Genomic DNA, 21,920 nt, shown 5'->3' with positions numbered 1-21,920 from the left:
CGAGTGCTGACTGAAATACAGCAGACTATTCCCCGCATGATCTGCACTGGGGAAAAGGGGCTTCTGAACTGAATGCCAAGCAGTGCCTTGACCTAGAATTCTCACACCTGCTCTGCAGCTCTGATCTATCTATTTGCTGTCTGAAAGACTACCCATCACCATGGTATCTGGTAGCAGTGAGCAAGAACATGAATGACTGGTTAGACTGATAGAGCTCAGGGGCAGGGTACCTTGTTTCATGGGGTAGGAGCAGAAGAGTGTTAAATGCCACAGGTAGGATTAAGGGCACTCCAAGCTACACACATTTACCCGCTGTGACACTAAGCACCCCTGTATTCACACCCTGCACACTGTTGTCATAATCTTTGTACAAAATATGCCTTGTGAGGTATTATTTGAAAACTAACACACTGATCATTAATATCCTTGTGCAATATGTGGTGTGTATTAAGAGTGAAATTATGACTCAAGTGTATGTAAACCAGTTATGCCAGGAAGAGTCGGTAAACAGGTCTGCCCTAGACAAAAGGAATGTGTTTTCCCCACCTGGGAGTTACTTCTCAAGTACTTTGGAAGTCAATGAGAATGTATTTATGCATCACAGAACCAGACCCATCAAGCTAACAAGAGGTGGAGGCAAATCTCACACTAACAGGTGAGGGAGAAGACGTCTACACCCAGCAGGAGACAGACACTGGGTTGGGTTTTACTTTTCAAAGAATACATTGCAAAGCTTTACTGGTCTATAAAGACAGGTTGGGGGGCACTGAACCTCAAGTGATAAGCAATTGAATCAAGCAATTGTTTACAATATTACTGTGTTATAACATATCAAGCTAGGTCTCTTCTGAAAACTAAGAACACATGGTGATCAATATCATTATGAATTGTAAAAAGAACGAGGAGTACTTGTAGCACCTTAGAGACTAATAAATTTATTTGAGCATTTGCTTTCGTGGGCTAAAACCCATGTCATCGGTATGTATTAAACACTACATAGGGAATCATGGATGCTCATTGATATTAGGCTGTACAGTCTGCCCAGACAGGAGGGAATGTCACGGCCAGCTATTTGTCTCCAAAGAGATTAAGCAAGGTGTGACTAAAAACAATGGAAGCCCCATTTACATAGAAACCAGCCATGGGGTGGGAAGATCACAGGAAGGGAAAATAGCAGGAGGCCTTCCTGTCCCTTGAAACAAAAAGTCATTGGAACTTTGGAAGATATAAGCAAAGACTTGAAGCCATCTTTGGCATCCACTGCTAGACAGACAAGGGAACAGAGCCCTTGCAAGCTGAGAAGGATGGGTCCTTCAACCAAAGGGGAGGTTGAAATCTCTAGAACTGAATGTAGGACAGAAACTTGCTTATGCAAAGATCTTTCACCTAAGATGACAAGGGAAGCCAGAACCTTGTACTTTTGTGGAAGGTCCTGACGGAAAGTCAACCATGAATAGGAAAAAGAATGACAGGTGAGAAACCATCTTGAACAAAGCCGGTATCTTGCTAGATTAAGTTTAGACTTTTAGATGCGTGTTTTCACTTTTGTTTTACTTGTAACCCTTTCTAGCTTTATTCTTTTTACTTGGCATCACTTATGTCCTATTGTTAATAAGCAGATTTTATTCTGACCATAAACCAGCTCTCTGCTGTGTTTGAACAGAAGGCTGTACTTGCCCCCAAGTTAAGTTAATAAGTTGTGATGTGTTTGTCTTTAGAGGAACAAACGAACCATATTATTCTTCTGAACCATCCAGGAGAGGTCTGAACATTGCAGAGCACACGGTTTGGGGGAAATTTGGGATTGGGAGTGTGTTGGGATCATCTTGCTGGTTGTAACCCAGGTTGGTGGAAACCAGAATGGGGCTGTAGACTGGCTGCTGGGGTCAGAGCTGCTGAACAAGGGCCATCTAAGCACACAGACACTCAAGGTGTGACCTACATGGTGGCAGGCTGGTTGTGACTGGCCCAGGCTGGGAGCTACAAAACATTGTGAGGCATCCAGGGTTACAGGCCAAGGGTGATAACCCCTCACTGGTCTGGATTGCACCCCTGAGCCCTGACCAGACCGTCATATACTGCAGTACAGGAGAGAGTTCATAGAGCTCTGTGGCAAGGATCGGACAGCCGCAGGCTTGATATTTCTTTTTAGAGAGATTCCACTGCAAAGATCACTACACCTTGCCATGAGGCATCTGCCACGCCCTTCAATTTCTACCGTCCTGCCAATCCTATGACATTTCTGACAGCAAAAGAGCTGTTCTCTTGAGGCATGTCACCATGTCCAGAGAAAAATCAGAGGGTAAGGCCAGGCACTCATAGGCCCTTCTGGCCAGACTGTGTGCGCACAATTCAACATGTTATACAATGGACTAGTTTATCCACCAAACATACCCCTGCCTGCTCTGTCCCCTTTCTGCCTATGCCATACACCCTGACCCCCTTCCATTCTCAGCTCCCTTCCCTCCCTTGCTAGCAGGACACTGGGGCAGCTGGCTGCAACATCTTCCATGCAGGTTTGGAACCAGGCGGGAAAACTGGCTGGCTGCCTTCAATTCCTCTGGCACAACAGCCCCTGGGTAGGGTCAGGAGCAGAACCGGCAATGGAATCCTGCCTGGCATGATGCATGACATTCCAAGCAGGCCTGAGGGCAGACGTGAGGGGATGGCCACATTCACAAGCATCACAGGAGACACCCAACACTTGATCAACTGAGGTAAATCATTAGAGGGTGGGATCAGAACCTAACCCACAGCCATTCCAGACCCATCCATCTCGTCGAGTGGCAACATGGCATGCCCAAAGGCTGTCACTAATGATAGCATGTGTCAACTACAAGGAGAATCAGACCTCATTAATATTGTTCAGCCTCCTGAAATTGCAGTTTTGGACCCTCCACCCATTTAAATGTTAAAATATGGGGCGTAGCTGGTCATGGCTGAATACTACAGAAAAGCCGTGATTGCCTCCCACACAATTTAAATTTTAAAAGGTTTAAGAGGGAACTCTAAAAAACTTCCCATTTAGAGTTTTTTCAGCCTCATTCATGCTATGGTTGAAGGTGGGCTTAGATGGGGCCTTACAGAAGAAGATAAAATAGACCCAAAAAACCTGCTGAAAGTTCCCATCTGTCAATTTTTTTGGTGGCTTAAAACCTTTAAGAAATTGTGTGTGTCAGATTTCCAAGAGGACTCTGCACGGCCCTAACTCAGTGCAGAAAGCTTTTGGAAATCTCACCCTCTCTTTTTTTCCTACCTCACATCATTCCCTTTTCTATCTGCCCTCCCCATCCCTTGCTATCCTTTTCTTCCACTCCCCTCTCATCTATCCTTCTCCTCTTCCTCTCCACTTACTGCTCTTTTCAATATGCTTGTAAACATTTTAATGCTTATTAACTCATGTCTCCAAAATGGACAAGACACAGGGAGTGGAAGAGGAAGGAAAAGTCTCCCCCTGCCCCCCCAGTTGCTGCCAGTGATTATCCAACTTCTGTGGTCTCCTTAAGGAACACAAAATGGTATTAAACTAGCCACTCCGTGCTTCAGAGAGCACCCAGTAGCAGAGTGCAGTGCTCGGTCTCAGATGCATTGCATACAATGGAACACTGCAGCTCGGTACAGAACAATCGTTTCCTGACGTCACTCCAGGCAATTATGAATTCCCAACATGAGTTTCACTTCTGCCAACAGGCGAGGCCACAAGAGCCTGGTGCCAAGAGGTTATGCAATGCGCCTTTGCATTAGCATCTGGGAGGCCTCCCGGACCCAGACAGTAGCTGGATCTTCACCTAGCTGTATATGTTACTGTACTTTGCAAGCCCACACAGGGAACACTTAATCACACCTGCAAGTTGTCCACTGTAGACTGAGGTGAAGGCTTTCAAGAGTGACTAATGATTCTGGGTGCCTTTTTCTTTTTGAGTACCCACCCTGAGACCCTTTTTCAGAAGAAGTGCCCTCTAAAGGTCAATCCCCTTTATGGCGTGCCAAGGCAGGTACACAAAATGGTGACACACGAAGTCACTGGTCATTTTGGAAAGCCTGGGCATTACAGAGCCACTACAACATTTAGGCCAGTTTCTATAAAGAACCTTGTATCTCTCCCAGAAAGCTGCATTTCCTTATTTCTTTTCCCACAGTTCCAACTTATCCCTGTATCAACAGAAACTGGTCTCCATTCTAATCCACCTGCACCGGATGTGTTGGCCAAGTGGGAAATTTTGCAATTCAGGAACTGCGAGATTGATAGTTTCCGGGGGAATGCATTATGTTACAAACACTGGCCAGTGACCCAACACCACTGGATGAGTCAGATGGAGGGGGAGGCAGGCTGCTTGGCAAGGAGGGTACATCAATTGACCTTAGTCAGCTAGTTAGCAGTGGTGGGAAAGGGAATGCAGAAGAGAGACAGGATCAATGTTCTTTTCAGCACATCAGATTTTCAGCTACGCAATAAAATGCCCATTACTGAACACGTACAGCTGACCCCTTTCTTGGAGAGCTACTAATATATGGAAAATGTCCCATTGGCAGAACAATCTAAGGGGTGGGAAAGGGCTTACTGGAGATTTAGCACCACTTACCAAGATAGTGCTTGATACAGTCATGCCAGTGGAGATTCAGAAGGTCTGGATAGACATCAGGCAGCTGTTTCAGGGCGAGCAGTTTCAGCATCCTGGAAGTACAGCACTTAAGCTCTAAGTCCCTCAAAAGCTTCTCCTCAGACAGGGTGGTGGGGCGCAGCTCCACCTTGTGCTCCTGCAGCACGTGGTCCACAGATACTCCAGAAATATTGGGGAACAGTTTCTCCTTTACCACATGAATGGGAATGAAGATGGCACCTGCTCGAACCACATGTGGAAAAGGGCACTTGCGAGTGAACATGAAGGTCTCCAACTGAGACAGCAGCTTGCTGAGGAGCACACTGACATCCTGGAAACCCAGCCAGATCTCCTTGCCTTTGGAGGGTTTCTGGACTTCCAGGATCCGGGAACCATTCTTGGGTTTGAGGGGAGATTTTGAGCTCTCTTTCTGTTCCCCGTCCAGCTCCACCCTCCTCAGCCACTGCTTGAGGAGCTCTGGAGATGTTCCGGACACAAAATATGAAATCCTGTTGCAGAGAGACATGTGCAATGCAGTGAAATATTGGCTGGATGAAGTCTGCTGGGCAGGGGATTCACAGTTGCTGGGCAGCGAGACGTTGGCCTCTCCCAGTGCCGGGGAAGCCTCTGGGGCACTGGGGGGCAGGGACTTTGAAATGTCGGGCAGTTTCAGATAAAGGCACGTCATCTGCAAGGGTTGGATATTGGCCTGGGTGGCTGCTAGGGGGCCCTGTGTCGCTGCCAGGGGACTGTTGGCCTGGATGGGTGCTGGGGAGCCCTGCGTTGCTGCTGGGGGGCCCTGGGTGGGTGCTGGGGAACTGTTGGCCTGGGTGGCTGCCGAGGGACCCTGCGTCACTTTTAGGGGGCTGTTGGCTTCGGTGGCCTCCGGGGGGCCCTGAGTCACTGTCGGGGGGCTGCTGGCCTGGGCGGCTGCCAGGGGACCCTGCGTGGCTGTCGGGGGGCTGTTGGCCTGGGCAGCTGCCGGGGGACTGTTGGCTTGTATTGGGGGCACTGCACGTGCCGGGATAGATTTCGAGATTTTGTATTTTTTGAACATGAAGGCTGCTGAGCTCTGGAAGTTGCTCTTGTCCCCAGAGCTATTTTCCACGGACAAAGGCAAGGCCTGGGTCTTGGAACCCTCGAACACCCTCTGCTTTTTGAGTGGTCCCTCTTTCGCCTCCTCCTCTCCACATTCTCCTTTAGGAGTCACCTCAGTCTGTCCAGCTGGGCTCAGAGGATCATTGGGCTTCACTAGCTCTTTTTTCAAGCTGAGGTCTAGCACTACATCATCTTGAGTAAGTTCCCTGTTCCCAGTGGCAGCTGGAGCGCTGATGCTGCCATTCTGTGGCTCACTTCTCACTGGCAGGGTGCATGACAGAATCTTTGGCTTGTAGCTCTCACAGCTTCCCTCCTGCTGTTTTGCATTGTGGTTTTCACCCATCCCCATCTCTCCTTTTAGGGCCTGGGTTGCTTCTTTCCCAATAGGCTTTTCTGATGAATCCTTGGCAGAAGGTGACTCTGAGATAGCCTTACAGTCTCCACTTGCCAGGCTGTTTCGGAAGGGGGACTCTTCCTCTTGGTGATCTTTTGAGAAGGGAATCTCTGCCGACCCTTTGGACCCTTCTATGTAGTCCCGGTATGGTGCCAGGCTAAAGACGTTGTTGATAACTGGCATAGGTGGGGAGGAGGGAGAATTCTCTGCATCTTTCAGGCTTTTCCGTCTCTCCTCAGAAGAAATGATCTGGGGTGAGGAAACAAGCCTGTCTTTGACCTTGAGGGCTTCTCCTTTTTTGTGGTGGTGGTGGTATGGAACTGGACTATCAGTAATGACAATGGGAGCTCCTAACTGAGCTTCATGAATCCCTGTGTTTCTGTGCGTAGGCTCTTTCATGGATAAAGTGGACCTTCTCTCTGAGTGGGACTGTTCCTTTCTATGCAGGCTGGGTTGTTCCGTCTGACACAGGCCCAACCCATAGCCTGGCTCTCCTTTAGGTAGCGCTTCAGTGAGCCTTTCGGAGCTGTTGGGTAGCCTATCTGGAGCACCGATCGGTTGGAAAGCACTGTGCTGGCTAGCAACCTCTTTGCTTCTGGGGTTCTCCCTCACCAGTTGAGTCCCATGAGAAGTAGCTACTCTGCTATCAATGTGTCGATCATGACCAGCATCCGTATTAGCTACGGAGGCATTGTACAAAGCCATGTCAGAAGGGGCAAAAACAAAACTGGGGTTCTGCTGCAGATAGTCCACTTTGCAGCTGGAATTTTGCTGGAGCTCAGGTTCTCTAGAAGAAACTCCAGGCTTCAAAGCTGGAGAGGCCACTGGAATTGAACCAGCTGGGCTACACACATAGCTCTCCAGAGGGCTGGTGTAATAGCCTCTCGGGGAATGATGCCTCAGGTAAGTGCTACAAAAGGGCTGAGGTTCCCCACTTCCTGGAAAGTTGGTTCCTTTGTAGCCACCTGCAATTGGCAAGGTCGACAGAGTGCCATTCTGTTCCTCAGCATGAGGGGTCTCCTTATAAAGGAACATCTGCTTGTGTGAGGTCAGTGGGTAGTGAGACACCGAGTAGCAAGCTGGAGATCTATCCCGATAGGCTGCTGTTTGGGAATGGGCCAGTGGGCTGTCAGCGGAAGGCTGTAGCTTGGACCATGTATGTTGGGATAAGCTGCTCCCATGTACATCTTTGACCCTTTTCTGGTTGTTGTACACGGCAGGGTAGTTTGCTTCAAGGAAGGAGGTGCTTTGATGTGCTCTGTATTTCTCAAATGCTGCATGGTAAGGTGGAAAGCCTACAGAGGCTGCTACCATCTCTTTAGCGGGAACCCCTGTGCCTTGGTGTAACTGCAGGAACCTGGGATCAGGGTGATGGGCTCTCTTGGGTAAAGCAGTCCCACATGGCTGGTCTTTTACATGGATATGGTGCCCTGAGGATACTGGGGTTGGTACAGTCCATTCCATTTCCAACGGCCTCTTCTGCATGCTCTCCATCTGAGTCTGTAAGGACATAGAAGCCCTGGGGTCCACATAGCAAACAGGGCTTCTATAAACTGGCTTGGGCACTGCCAAGGTAGCATAACCTGAAGGTGCCTGAGCAACTGTTTTGTTTATGAGCGCAGGTTTTTGCACTGGGAAAGCGTGGCCCTGAGCCTGCTGCATATGATTTGCCCACTTCTCCTGAACAACCAGGTGGTCTCGGACCATGCTGTCCTTCCCTTTGTCAGCACCAGAGCTCTGTAGTCTTACCCCCAGGCTCTCAGCTTCTCGTCCATACAGCAGGCAGTTCATCAGCGCACCATCTCTCCTCATGTGCTGGCTGACAGCATTACCTGGATATTGTATGTAAGATGCAGCTGGACTCCAGTGTGTCAGAGACTCAGTCCCATCGGGGCTTTGCAGCGGGTAAGCAAAGTAGGTTCCCTTGTAGCTGAAATGGTTTTCAGAGCCATGACTAGGCAAGGGGCTCGATTTACACAAGCCCATGGGGAGGACACAATTTGGCTCTGTCTCCAGCCGAGGTAACTTGTTGTAGGTCACAGGGTCCAGGTCCTCTGAGTGTCGTTTCCCAGCCATTATAAGTCAGTCTCCACCTCGTGTCCTGAATGCACAATAGGGGATTCACTCTGACTTGCCTGAAAGAGAAGAAAAAGGAAGACAGTGATTTAAGCAAAAGGGGCCAAAATCAAGTCACACAGAAACTTGCCATGCAAAATTGTCTTGCCATGTTATTTTGGTAATAGCTGGGGAGAACCAGGGGTGTAAAATGTAGAGAGTACATTTTAGGTTTATTTGCCTTCTACTTCGTAAACCTTTAAGAGTCACTTTTTTCATCCTTTTCTCTGCAACCATGAGGACTATAAACTGTTTAAATGAAAACTGAGATTTTCATGTAATCCCATGATTCCAAAAACTGGGGTTTTATGAGCAAACACCAAATATCATAAAACCTTTGATAAACTTGTGAGGCTTGGCAGTGTTAGGGGTTTTAATATCCACTATAGTTCTTTTATATGTTAACCACAATCCTTTTTATGTTGTGCATTTGTATAATTTAGTCTCTGTACCTATTCAGCTGAAAAGTTCTCCGTAGTTAACTTGAACCTCATTGACAAAATGAAGGAAAGGCATGTACTCATAAGGAAATGTGTATGGATCTTTTAACTCCCTTGATCTAATCTAGATGTCCAAGAAGGGACCCCTGGCAATAACAAAGGATGCCTCATACTACAGAAGTGTGCTAGAATGAACATAATTTTAAGCATCCATCATCAATTACTCTGTTAAGGCCCTACTTGAATTGCGGGATGATTGTCAAATAATTACAGCTGAGTTGCAGACCAGACATGGAAAATCGCAGAAAAGTAATAATGGACCTCTATTAATTGCAGTGATTTGGAATAGAGTAGACCTATTTGATTAAGAAAAATTTGTTGGAACAATATAAACACTCAAGTATTATGCTATGCCTGGCTGGTGGTGGTGGGAAGCGGGGTTGTTTTTGGATAACCAGACATTTTGCTGCAACTGACAGCCTGAGCCCCCACCGCTATCAGCTTGGATAAATGGGTTCTACTGTATGCAAAATTGTGGACTATGCAAAGTAAGCTAATTAAAACCAAAATTGCAGAGGAAGTCTAATATTGCAGGAGCCACAATATCACAAATTAAGTAGGGCCTTATTTATAATACAATTAAGTTCTGTGATTGATAAGATGTATTTGTTATTGCAGATGTTTTCTGTGATTTATGAAAACATGACCCATTGAAAGATGTTTTTAACTCATTAGAAATTCCCTGTTACCACAGCTGTTAATAATAAAAACTGGATTAGAAATTCCTTTCGCTTATCAATCATATAAACTGGGATACCATAAAAGAAATTCCATCAAGTACTGAGGTAAATTGAGATACTGAAGAGAGAAGAAACACTAGGATACATTATGGGAAAGTAGCTTTTCCCTCCTCAAAGGATTTTCTGTCTCCTAACCTAAACCAATATATAAGGAATGAATTTGGGGATGTTAATTGGAAGCAAAGTGAGCTACAAACTTCTCCGCTCTCACATTGGTAATGTATGTTTTTCAATCTGTAGTCTGCACAGTGCTGTATTCAGTACCAATCAATTGTCTTAAATAAAACTTCAGCTGAGTTAGTTATTTGCCATCACCTCTTTTAAATGCAAACACGCAATAGCAGTATGCGATGGTTCTGTCATGATTCAACTGAACGTTTGGGGGTGTGGGAAACGTGTAGATAGTTGAGCCATTTCTTTTAATGATTTAAAATGTTTTCTCAAAAGTATTTCTAGGCCAATCTTTCTTAATCCTCCAAACATTTTGGGGAATTTATAATCTGCAACTGTATTGTGTTTGTACATTTGCATATATTACTCCTAGAATTCAGTTAAGTGTAACCACAGATAATTGGGTTAATTAACCTTAAAGTTTACTATATTCATTTTAAACCAAATGTTAGAAACAACCAGATATCCTTTAATATGACCAGCCTCAATTTCTTATTTTGAGCTAGTGTCTGAGGTGCTGACAGTGTTATTGTGATATCACGGTTTACTGGCTGAGAGCAAACCAAGACCCTACAGTCAACTAAGGCCTTGTCTATACTAGACAATGTTGTCAGCAAAAGGCAGCTTTTGTCGACAAAACAGTGGAGGTGTGCAGACTACAATGCTCCTCCTGCGAACAAAAATGCTCCTGTTTTGCCAACAAAATAAAACCACCTCGACAAGAGGCATAGAGCTTTTTGTGGCAAAATTAGATCAACAAAGCGCCAGTGTAGATGCTGTGTTCTTTATGTCACCTTAACTGGCCTCCAGGAGGTATCCTACAATGCCCACTGTGATTGCTCTGCTCACCGTTTTGAACTGCACTGCCTTGAATCCAGCTACACAGGCATGTGCTCCTCCCCTTTCAAAGCCCCAGGAAGTTTTGAAACTGCTCCACCTGGAGAGCTTACATAGCTGCTGCCCAGCTGAGGATGCCAGCAGCGAACACACTCCTATCTGAACTACAGGGGAGAAGATAGATCTCCTGGGTCCGTGGGGAGAGGAGCCTGTGGGAGAACTCTGAGGGAATCAAATTAACGCAGAATCCTGCTCCCTCTGGCCCTAGGACCACAGCAGCAGGCAGGCAGGGCAGGCTGCTGCTGGGAGGGGTGGGAAGAGACACCTGCTGTGCAGAACCAGGGAGTGAGGCGGAGGCTGATGTTGGGGTGTCCCCCTCCACCCACTCATGTACCGGTCTCTGCTGAGATGGGGTGAGGAGGACATCAGCTGTCTATGCATCAGCTTCTGCCTCAGATTGGTTGCTTCCGGCGGCTCTCAACTTAAAGAGACAGCATGCTGACACACACACTCTCCCCCAACACACACTGTATCTCTCTCACTCTCCCCCCCCAGCAGCTGTGGACTTCTTGTGTTAGTGTTCAGCAAAGTCAGTTAATGCCTTTCATATGGCTCAATGTATTCAGTTGTTACAATGGGTTATCATTCCAGCAGAGGGAGCTATAGGACCATCACAGTAATGATTGCAGGACATCTGGAAATGCCACTCAATATCAAGACCGGGGTGAGCAAACTACGGCCCGCGGGCTGAATCCGGCCTGTCAGGGCTTTGGATCCGGCTCGTGGGATTGCCCCTCGTGGTGCTGCAGGCCCTGCGCCGCTCTCAGAAGTGACTGGCACCATGTCCCTGCGGCTGTGGTGGGGCGGGGGGGGGCAGAGGGCTCCGTGCGTTGCCGTTGCCTCCAGGCACCTCCCCCCGCAGCTCCCAAGGGCCAGGAACAGAGAACCACAGCCAGTGGGAGCTTCGGGGGAGATACCTGGAGGCGTGGCAAGGACAGCGCGTGGAGCCCTGTGGCCCCCCCACCCCACCCCCAGGGGCCGCGCAGGGACATGGTGCCGGCCGCTTCCAGGAGCAGCGCCGCGTGGGGCCAGGGCGGGCAGGCAGGGAGCCTGCCCTGGCCCTGGTGTGCGCCGCTGCCACCCCGGAGCCACTTTAGGTAAGCGGCTCCGGGCCGGAGCCTGAACCCCTCCTGCTCCCCAACTCCCTGTCCTAAGCCCCCTGCCTACACCCCGCCCTCCTGCTACACCCCGCCCAACTCCCTGCCCTAAGCCCCCTGCCTGCACTCAGCACCCCTGCTGCACCCCAACTCCCTGCCCTGAGCCCCCTGCCTGCACCCTGCACCCCAACTTCCTGCCCTAAGCCGCCTGCCTGCACCCCTGTGCACCCCAACTCCCTGCCCTGAGCCCCCACCGCACCCCACACCCCTCCTACACCCCAACCCCCTTCCCCGAGCCCCCTCATACACTCTGCACCCCTCCTCTGCCCCAATCCCTTGCTCTGAGCCCGTTCCTGCATACCGCATTCCCTCCCACACCCTGCACTCCCTCCCACACTCCAACCCCCTGCCACGGCCCTGCATACAATTTCCCCACCCAGATGTGGCCCTCGGCCCAAAAAGTTTGCCCACCTCTGGTCAAGACCATACTGATGAATTTCTTTCCATCTATTATCTGGAACTGAGTTTTTTTTCTTGGCAAGATCTAGTGCTCACAGAATGTGACTGGGAGGGAAACATGGAGGAAATAGAAAGTGGGGATGAAATAAAGGTCTTGTCTACACAGGAGAAATTGACCAGCATAGCTATTCTGGCATAACTCCCCCCTCTGGACATGATATTCCAAACAGTCTGCTTTATGAGTGGAATACTTATTCCAAATAAAGTCACTTTTACTTCAGACTACAGCATCCACACAGGGAGCTACTGAAGAATAGTTATTCTGGTCAATTTTCCTGTGGAGGCACGCCCATGGAGCATTTAAAAGGATGACCTGCAAAGGATTAAACAAAACCCACATGAAAGGTCAAGTTTTTAATGATTTAATAAAGAGGCCCAAGTGATTTTTTTTTAAACCCCACTTTACATGATTAAAAAAAGCAAAACACTTTAAGGGGCCATTATGATCTGAACTCTTGCATAACCCAGGCCACAGAAATTTCACCCTGTGATCCCTGCATCTAGCCCAACAGTTCGTAGTCAAACTAGAGCCAAATCTTCTCATAAGACATCCAACCTTCATTTAAAAGCTTTGAGTCTGATTTTCCCCCTCCACTGCATTTCCCTCTTGTCCCAGAGTACCATTCAGTTTTCAATACCACATAGGATTCTTCCATCAAAGAGAGAAAAGGCTGTTTCTTTGCAATATCCCCACCAGAGTCACACTGACTGTGGAGATTTAGAAGTGGAAAGGTGGTTTCCCTACACAGAACCTGCAAAGATCAATTCTGAACCCGAATTGGTTAGCCGAAACTGGAATGACAGCTCCTCCCTTACTCAGCTGGTCAACTGATTTACTTGCCCTTTAAGTAGTCTGCTGCTCTAAGATATATCAGTTCTCACCCCAAAACTCTGTAGTTAGTTTTCCTGAGCAAAGGGATTATAAGTAAGATTTATATTGAGAATAAGAGTTTGGTAGTTAACTATGGATATAAAATCCTCTCCAATTTGTTTCTCCCCCTATTTAATTTCAGCAACTTTTCCTTATTGGGAGGGAAACTATTTCCCCAAGTCACCATCTGTACTTGAGATTGGGGAGCCCCCCCCTTTTTTCCCCCTGCAATTATTTAACTTTTCCCCTCACGTTTGAGAATCCAGATTCCCCCTTTTACGTCCACTGGAACGTATCAAGGGAAACAGTGGATCTCCACCTTTTGATGTCTTCAGATGAAGACTAGATGCCTTTCCAGGAAGATGCACTTTCGCCAAACAATGTATTGGGCCCAATTACAGGGCAACGGGCCGAAATCCTCAGGCCTGTGTTATACAAGAGGTCAGACAACATGATCTAATGATCTCTTCTGGTCTTAAAGTCTATGAAACGCCTTCCTGTACAACAACTGGTTTATTTAGAGCCATGTAGAACTGGAATACCACTACCCTGTCAGACATATGGGTCTTTAAACTGAGCAGATTCTCCATCTCCCCTTGAAGCAAACCATGTGGTGGGATCTCAGGGGGGCAGATTCATCCATGGAGAAACTCCACTGAAGTCAGGAATTCATTTGGCCCATTGCCTTACTCTGAAGCAGTTGGTCGTGCACGCCACTGTTGCACATGATCACTATTCCCCCCCACACACACACACATACCCTGGAGCAGGACACAAGTCCACAGGATTTAAAAGCTAAAAGAGTTGGGGGGGTGGGGGGGGGAAGGTGGAGAAAAGAGGAAGAAAGAGGGTGATAAAACCTCTCTCTCATAGCAAAGGCAGCAGGAACTGCCACAGCATGAGCATGGGCTTTATGGTTCGGTTTCTTCCTTTCGCTAGGAAGCTGTGTGCAGCACCCGCTTCTTCAGGAGAATAATAGGTGATTGTTAGTCCGAGTTCTGGTTTTCTGAGAGCGGTGGTTCCAAGGTCGTAGCATTATGTCTGGTCGCGGCAAAGGTGGTAAGGGCTTGGGAAAGGGGGGTGCTAAGCGCCATCGCAAGGTGCTCCTTGATAACATTCAGGGTATCACGAAGCCGGCTATTCGTCGTTTGGCGCGCCGTAGTGGCGTAAAGTGTATTTCTGGCTTGATCTATGAAGAAACCCGAGGAGCGCTGAAAGTGTTTTTAGAGAACGTGATCCGTGATGCTGTCACTTACACCGAACATGCCAAGCAAAAGACTGTGACTGCTATGGACATAGTTTATGCTCTGAAACGCCAGGGTCGCACTCTCTACGGATTCGGGGGCTAAGTTTCCATCCGGTTTTAAAGTTGAAACATCCGCAAAAGCCAGTCCCCGGTGCGAGAAAGTGGGCCACGTCTGTATCAGATTATGAGCTCCTTTTGTGTTTTCTGTGCTAAACACATGCCTAAAACTTGCCCCAGGCAGCCAGCTGTACTGAGTTCCAGACAGTGGCACTGCCCAGGAAAGGTACTTGACACCTCGTGAAGGGCCATCACTGAGAAGCCATCACAGAGTGATTTGGAGCCACTGACTTTGATTGGCTATATGGCTGGCCCACCCCCAAGGGAACAATGGGTTTTCTTTACAGGGGTCCATAGGTGGTGAGAAACTGGAGAGAGAGACAGCTAGAGTTTTCCAGCTGAGCACGTGGCAAGGGGACAGAGACTGTATTTGGGAGCAAGTCTCTGCTCTGAGCACATGGAAGCAGGACAGGCAGGAGAGACTCTCTAGGGTTGCCAGGTGGCATTTACATGGCATGCGGCAAGAAGACTCATGCACCTGCCCTTATGTAGTTCACGAGTTCAGTAACATGGAGTGACTCTGACAGCACAGTCACCTGGGTGTCTCCTCGCCCTTCTTGTTTCTGACAGGTTTGTTTACCTCACCTTTCCCCTCTGTTACAGAGGTGCTCTCACTGGAAGCCAGTACTTGGGGATTGGTTGAGATAATGTGATCAGGAGGCTCCTTGGCAATTTACCTTTAACCTCCTTTAATTAAAATACACCTTAACAATGTTGGCTGTTTACAGTGCTAAAGTCCTCAACGAAAGAATACCTGACTGCCAGATGACCTATGATACCTTCCACACCCCCATTCCCTGGAAGTCTTCTACTGCCCCTGAGGGAGGAGAAGCTAATAAAGTCAGATGTCAGTTAGATAAACATGTTGCCACTCTTATCAGAGGGTCTGCAAGGTCTTTTCAAACATCAATTCAGCTTCACAACACCCCTGTTATCAGACCTTGTGTGCTGATGGAGAAATTAAGTCATTGAAAAATAGGAAGTGAATGGCCTGAAGTCACAATGGAGTTACTAGGCAGAGCTGGGATTAGACCCAAGTGATGCCCCCAACCACTACTTCATGGATTAGCAGGTCTGACAGACACAGCAGCTTTTCTGAATTTGCGAGTATTGGATGCCATCTTGTTGCCCAAGTGGTGGTTAAGAGACTCAAATTTCAAAATGCAGACCCTGATCTGAATGTACTCAGTTGGAGTGTCCAAATTCTGGACAGAGAGGGTGTTTTGGCATGTGTTTGAGAGGAGTTTATGTTGACATCCATCTATAGTGACCACTCAGGAGTGAATTCTGTACCTGAGGTTGTAGAGAGATTCCATTTATCTTTCCTTTCCGATTTTCACATGGTCATGATGCACCTTCTGGAAAATTGAGGTGAAGAGAGTGTGTGGATCCTAAGATTTTAGGGCCTTCCTATGGGTTTTTCCTACAACTCAGTTTTTTGGAAACTCCAAACTTTTTTAATTAAAAAGAAAATTATGCAACCAAGCAGCAAACACAATTCAACTTTGTAGCGAGCACAAGAGCATCACCCCATCTCCAAACCACACAGAAGCCCAGAAGCACAATAAGATCCTGACAACACGGCGGTAATTTTAGTAGGCAGGGCCCAACTCACATAGGTAATCTTCACAATGAAGACAGGCTGGCTGCTGGGATTAACCCAGCCTTGCAGAAAACTAACAGAAGGGAAAACATACCCTTTTCCTTGAACCCCCCCCCCCCGTTCTCCTTGATGGAGGTATGAATGTCAAAACCTAAGCTATTCTAATGCTAAATGCTATTTTTAAAGTGATCAGACTAAGCACAACAAATTTCTTTAACTGAAAAAAACCAAACCCTAACCCCACAATAAATTAAGTGCAAAATACTACGTTACTGCAACAGTAAGTTTATTAATTGACATGCACAAAGGACGTTTTCCTCTCCCCAATTCCTAATGAATTTGTGTTCCAGCATATAGGGTTTTTTGGTAGACTGAATTATCACAGTATTTCCATTTGGTTACATTTATTTTAAGGCTGTTGCAAATTTAGCAGTTCTTAACAGTCACTGAACTAACAGTGTCTAACTCATTATGAGGAAAAAGAACAGGAGGACTTGTGGCACCTTAGAGACTAACAAATTTATTTGAGCATAAGCTTTCGTGAGCTACAGCTCACTTCATCGGATGCTGAAGCTCTAGCTCACGAAAGCTTATGCTCAAATAAATTTGTTAGCCTCTAAGGTGCCACAAGTCCTCCTTTTCTTTTTGCGGATACAGATTAACACAGCTGCTACTCTGAAATCTGTCATTATGAGGAGACTTTGAAACAATATTCTTGAAGCTTGAACTGCGAGACGTTTCTCCCTCCCCACCTTCCTGAGGCGCGTTAAGAGGACATCATTCCTGCCATCCCACGCCACTAGGCCAGATTCCTGAATAGCATTGTGGGTAAATATTTTTCATTTAAGAACAAATCCCAAATAAACAGCCCATTTGATATTTAATCTGTGTTTGAACTTTGTAATATATTGCTCAGGCTACTTGTCCATTTCCATTATTTATAAAGCACTCCAGGATGAAAAAGCTGAATAAGCGCTAAGTGTTGTTAAAAGCCGTTTGCGTGCACAATAAGCAATATATGAACACACAGCTATTTGAGGTGGGGGGACAGGGGAGAAGCCCTTTTTCTTTTCCTTGTATACAGTTCAGCTGCCTCCACTGGGACTATAGCTTTAGGCCCAGATCCTGCCTTACACATACAAGTAGTGCCAACAAAGCCAATGGAACTACTTTAATAAGAAAGGTTTATAAGACTGTGGTCTTAACAGTTACAAGACTGATAAGCACCTGGCACAGATAAAGCTACAAAAACAAAGGCTATTGTCTCATCGTACCATCCGTGTAGGAAGCGGAGGCAAGGGAAATGCCTGAATGAATTTCAGCACGTGCAGAGTCCTTTGTGAGCGATTTTGAAACCACTCACAGTTAATGACTGGGGGGGGGGGAAAGGTGGGCGGATTAAATAGATTTATTCCTGTTTTCAGATGGGTTTTTCCCAGAAGCTGTGGGGGGGTGGGGGGGAGGTGAGAAGAAAAGAAATGCTCTCTTTTTTTAAAGTGGGGAAATGTGAAGAAAATCATATTCATTATAAGAACTGATTGGTCACAATCTGCTTTATCCGGCACATTTCTGAGGTTTTTAAAAGGGCACCGGTGAGGTTCCCACCCCACCGCCTCCCCCACAATGAAAGGAATTAAGTGAAACCATCCAGCACATGTCTACTGGGGCTGCCACCCCCAGCCACAGAGCCTGCTCTGGAGGTTTCATACATTTGTTTTTGTTTTGATAACTCAGAACAAGTACAACTGTGTCGATCATTTCACCCTCAGGGGCCAAGCCATCACGCGGCTGCCACACCACACAATACAGCCCGCCCTGCCCTTCCTCCACATGATTAGATGCCCAACAACTCAGGAAAAACAACAAGAAGTGTAAGTCTCTCATTTCAGCCTCTCTCCTCCTACCCCCATGTGGTATGAGGAGGTAATCACCAACTCCCAGCCAATCCAAAAGAGACAGGTAGCAACAAGCCAAGAGGTTTCCAGCCACCTTTTTAAACTCCCATCCACGCGCCAGTTGTCCAGATCTAAGGGCAGGAGTCCTACAGTCCTACCACACTTGTGCTCCTCTAGCAGCCCCGTGAAGCAGCTGCCCTCACGCTAAAGCGTACAGCTCCCATGAGAGTATCAGTACTTGGCCAGGGAATTAGGTGAATCAGAATTACGTTCTCATTCCTTGTCTCTCGCCATCCATTCAAAGAGATTTATTCAGTCCCTCCCAGCCAGGTCCTCCTCAGTTTCTAGACTCCTTATAAGCAGCTTTGCCAACTACTGCAGAGCCTCCTTTGAAGTTCCATCTGTGCTGTTGGGTCCCATCAAGCATATGGGAAAGGACACACAAGATTCTGGGGCAGGGACGAGGCATGGATGGCAAGATAGAGGAAGGGGTGCCAAAGGGTGGGAAATGGGGGAGAACTCCAGCCTCAAAAGATCTGTACCCCTTTTGAGAGAGACAAGGTGGGCGAGGCCATATCTTTTACTGGACCAACTTTGTTGGTGAAAGAGGCAAGCCTTTGAGCTCCATAGAGCTCTTCTTTGGGCCAGCATTTTGCTCAGCTCAACACTGATAGTTCAAAAAGACAAAAAGCACCTTGTTGTTAGAAGCCCCTCTCACTGAGAATACACTGTTAAAAGCTGCTTTTAACGCATGCAAATGGTGCTGGACTGACAGCTCACACAACTCTCTACAGCCGACATTGGTGACTAGATGGTAACAGCTTTAGCCAGCACCACAGGCCAGATTTGAACTGGCAGCCTAAAGAGGTGGGAGGCACTTGATCCTATTGCCAGTTCCTGGATCCATTTATAACCTGCAAATATGCATTTTATAAGACAGTGGGCACCATTTTGGAGAACACTGGTGGCAGCTATCACGTAAAAACAAAACTGACACCATATGAAACAAGCAGCCTGTAAAGGCAGGGTCAAAGTCTTAAAGTGTAAATATTTTTAAAATGTTGCCCAAAAGCTACTGGAATTCTCTCTACAATTATGAGAGTTTCTGCCCAGTTGCAATGCTGGTTTCATGATCTCAGAGACCCTGTGCCCCTGCAAAGGAAATCGCCTTCCAGTAACCTCTCAGCAGTCTTTGACTTAGGGTTCGAGCCTGCATTGAGGTCAGTGGCAGGATGAGGTATGGAAGATGTTAAGGTTCAAGCCCTTACTCACATTGCACAGCTTATTCTCCTGAAGAAGCACTTCACTATTGGATCTTTCAAATGGTGAGGCAAAGCCAAGTTTTCCCTTTAACCAAATTCATTTGTTTTAAGTTGATGTTTATGAAGTTGTGTACTCACTCACTCACTCCCCTACCTGCAGGGGAGTGCATCATTTTTATTGGAAATAGGAGAATTATTTCTAAGAGCACTCGGAGAGTACCATAAGTAAGGAAGAATGCTCTATGCCTGGATGTGGAGCTGGTCCAGTAAGGCAGGAGAACAATTAAGCGTCCTTTGATTCCAGAAACAGATAGTATTATCTGAATGCTTGTAGCAAATAAGCTATAAAGATAGGACAACACCTGCAAATGAATACCCTATGCACAGATCTGGTTCAAACATACCAGTTTAATTTAAAATATAACAAGCCGAGACATATGCATTTTAGAGCTGGTGGCCACTTACAGGCAGTCACAAAACAACAAAGCACTAAATATTTAAGTCTAACTATACTTGCTCTAATGATCTATTAAAGAATTAAGAAAAGCTGAAACCGAAACATAACCAAAAGCTCATGTATGTGTGCATGTACTATTGTCAAATGTCCTTTATTCAATACACACATTCACACAAATGGTATTTCCTAAGTTCTGCCCACTGAGCCCCTTTGTTGATGCAAGTACTATAGTTACCAAAAAAAATAAACCTTACTTACTGTTCATCAATGCCTGTTGATTTAAATGAGAGTTGAATACGTCCCTGAAAGCAGCATTTGGCCCAACATACACATTGTACATAAACCACAGGAACCTAAACTCTCCATAAATGGGTAAGAAGCTGTAACTGAAGCCTGAAGCCCATTATGCTCTTAACCATCCAACAAGAACCAGATGATCTGTGGAAATTAATAAAAACTCAGTGCAGTCGGGGGGGGCTTGGGGAAAACTCACTATACTATATAAAATATATAACTGTTGTGTCAGAGAGGCGGATTATAACCAGCCCCTTTTACAAAGGATTATATTGCCAGTTGCTGAAAGTTATTCTCATGGCCACAGGCCAGGCTCCAGTCCAGTCATTTTATCACTGTTAAGGAGTGATAAAACTGAAGGGAAATGAGAAACAATAAATACCACTAGTGAACCAGGTTTAACAAACTATAGAAGAATCTATACACAGAAAAAATTAATTTGCGAACTCTTCCTCTCTAGAAGCTGTGCTTGCACACATGCTGGGGCACCTCAGAACGATAGAAAAGGCATTTTTAAAATAAAACATGAGGGTTATTTTTTAAAATGGAGAGTTTTCTTAAAGACAAATGGTTCCAAACCGTAAGAAAAAGAAGGAACTTGCCAAGAGACATTATAGAATCATTCTGTGAAGCACATTTTTGGCATTAGCCCAAATCCACCAAGTAGACTAAACAACTAGCTAAAAGCCTTGGTAATACCCAAGAAAGGGGGGGATGGTCAAGGAATTCTCCATCTCAGATCCCCACCCAGGCCTCTGCACAGCCGATGCTGAGTCTCCCACACAGAGGGAGGAACCACATTCACCTCTCCTGTTTCTATTCCCCCAGCCTCCAGTAATCTGATGCAATAACAGATCTTTCAGTTCCTCTCCGCTCCCTGCCTCACACGACAGACTACGCGGTGCTTTTTAAGGGGGGTGCTGGGGAATGGAGAGACGAAGCAATTTGGCAGAGTGACTTGTTCTGCCCCCCAGCCCACGGTCTGGCAGTGCCCCTCTCCTCTGAGCACGGGGACAGCCAGGGATGGCCAAACAAGAGACTGAACCGTCTCGCTTCACCCCCAGCACGTTGTCCTGACGTAGCCGGCTGGCTGCTGTGAGTGGGGGGCGGCTGGGCTAACCTGTGGCTGCTGGTGCCGGGACCGGCTGCTCCCCGCAGGTAAACTGGCCCTCCCCAGGCGCATGGTCCAGAGCCAGCGGGGGGCTCCGGCGGAGGAAGGGGCTCTCTGCGCTGGGCAGGGCGGTGAAGCCGGGCGCTCAGCAGCCACGTCTGGGTACCTCTCTTCCCAAAGCCCGCCGTGCGCTCCCGGCCACGCCGCATCCACCTCCGAGCGAGGGAGCGCTGGTCCCAGCCCCACTCCGTCCCCGTGAGAGCGATCGGGGCAGGCAGGCATCCAGGGCTGTAAATTCAGCCTGACAGGCTTTTCCTCCCGGGCTGCTCCGGATCAAGAGGGGAAGAAAAACACCCCACCGCAGGAACGGGTTTGGAGCCGCTGCCGGCCAGAGCTGAGAACCCGCTGCATTGTGAATGTGAAGAGGAAGTTAGTCAGTGGGAGGAAGGGGAAGGGGGGTGGGAGGATAAGGGGGGCCCTAGGGAGAGGGTGGGGAAGAGGGAGGAGTTGAAAGGGAAAGAAGTGCTGGCAGGCGTGAGCCGGGACTCAGGGTGAGGGCAGGCTGCATGGGCTGAGATTGTGACCCAGCCTGGGCGTGGGATTGAAGAGACTCGCGAAGTGTTTCAGTCACAAGCGGCCACATGGAGACTTTGCCTCCGCTCGCTGTGAGGGCCACTACGCTGACGGAGCTGGCCAGTCTCAAGCCAAAGCTACAGAGCGTGAGAGAGGATGAGCGCGGCAAAGCCATGGCATTAGCAGCCCGTGAGCCTGGCCAACTCAGTGGAGCATCAGTGGCGTGGCACTGAAACGTCCTACCTCCCGCTCGTGCCTGGGGCCCTTGGTGGGTTTCCATCTGGCTGTGTACCCTTCTGCCACCAGTTCCTCCCCGCTGGAGAACTGAATCAATCTAGAGGCCAGGGTGTCTGACTGGT

The 21,920-nt window shown here is 47.5% G+C and overlaps 2 protein-coding genes across 3 annotated transcripts in view; one reads left to right on the top strand and one right to left on the bottom strand.

The window, feature by feature from the left end:
* The window catches only part of C10H15orf39 (chromosome 10 C15orf39 homolog), a 30,024-nt gene extending 8,628 nt beyond the window's left edge, over window positions 1-21,396 (bottom strand). For both annotated transcript variants that reach the window (XM_074966020.1, XM_074966021.1), the window contains exons 1-2: window positions 20,998-21,396; window positions 4,584-8,228 (exon numbers count right to left, since the gene is read on the bottom strand). In XM_074966020.1, coding sequence (XP_074822121.1) covers window positions 4,584-8,169 — 3,586 coding nt within the window. In that variant the 5' untranslated portion in view covers window positions 8,170-8,228; window positions 20,998-21,396. The remainder of the gene's footprint in view (window positions 1-4,583; window positions 8,229-20,997) is intronic.
* On the top strand, window positions 14,041-14,352 carry LOC141994492 (histone H4-like). The gene has a single exon (XM_074964726.1). The coding sequence runs from the start codon at window positions 14,041-14,043 to the stop codon at window positions 14,350-14,352; it is 312 nt and encodes a 103-aa protein (XP_074820827.1).
* Window positions 21,397-21,920: the final 524 nt, after the last annotated feature.

This window comes from Natator depressus, chromosome 10 (genome assembly GCF_965152275.1).
Source record: "Natator depressus isolate rNatDep1 chromosome 10, rNatDep2.hap1, whole genome shotgun sequence".
Taxonomy (NCBI): Eukaryota; Metazoa; Chordata; order Testudines; family Cheloniidae; genus Natator; species Natator depressus.
The sequence above is the reverse complement of the archived record's forward strand: the minus strand, read 5'-3'. Positions and strand labels throughout refer to the sequence as shown.

Coding starts and splice junctions, on each gene's coding strand:
- LOC141994492 (XM_074964726.1), top strand. CDS start 14,041: ATGTCTGGTCGCGGCAAAGGTGGTAAGGGCTTGGGAAAGGGGGGTGCT.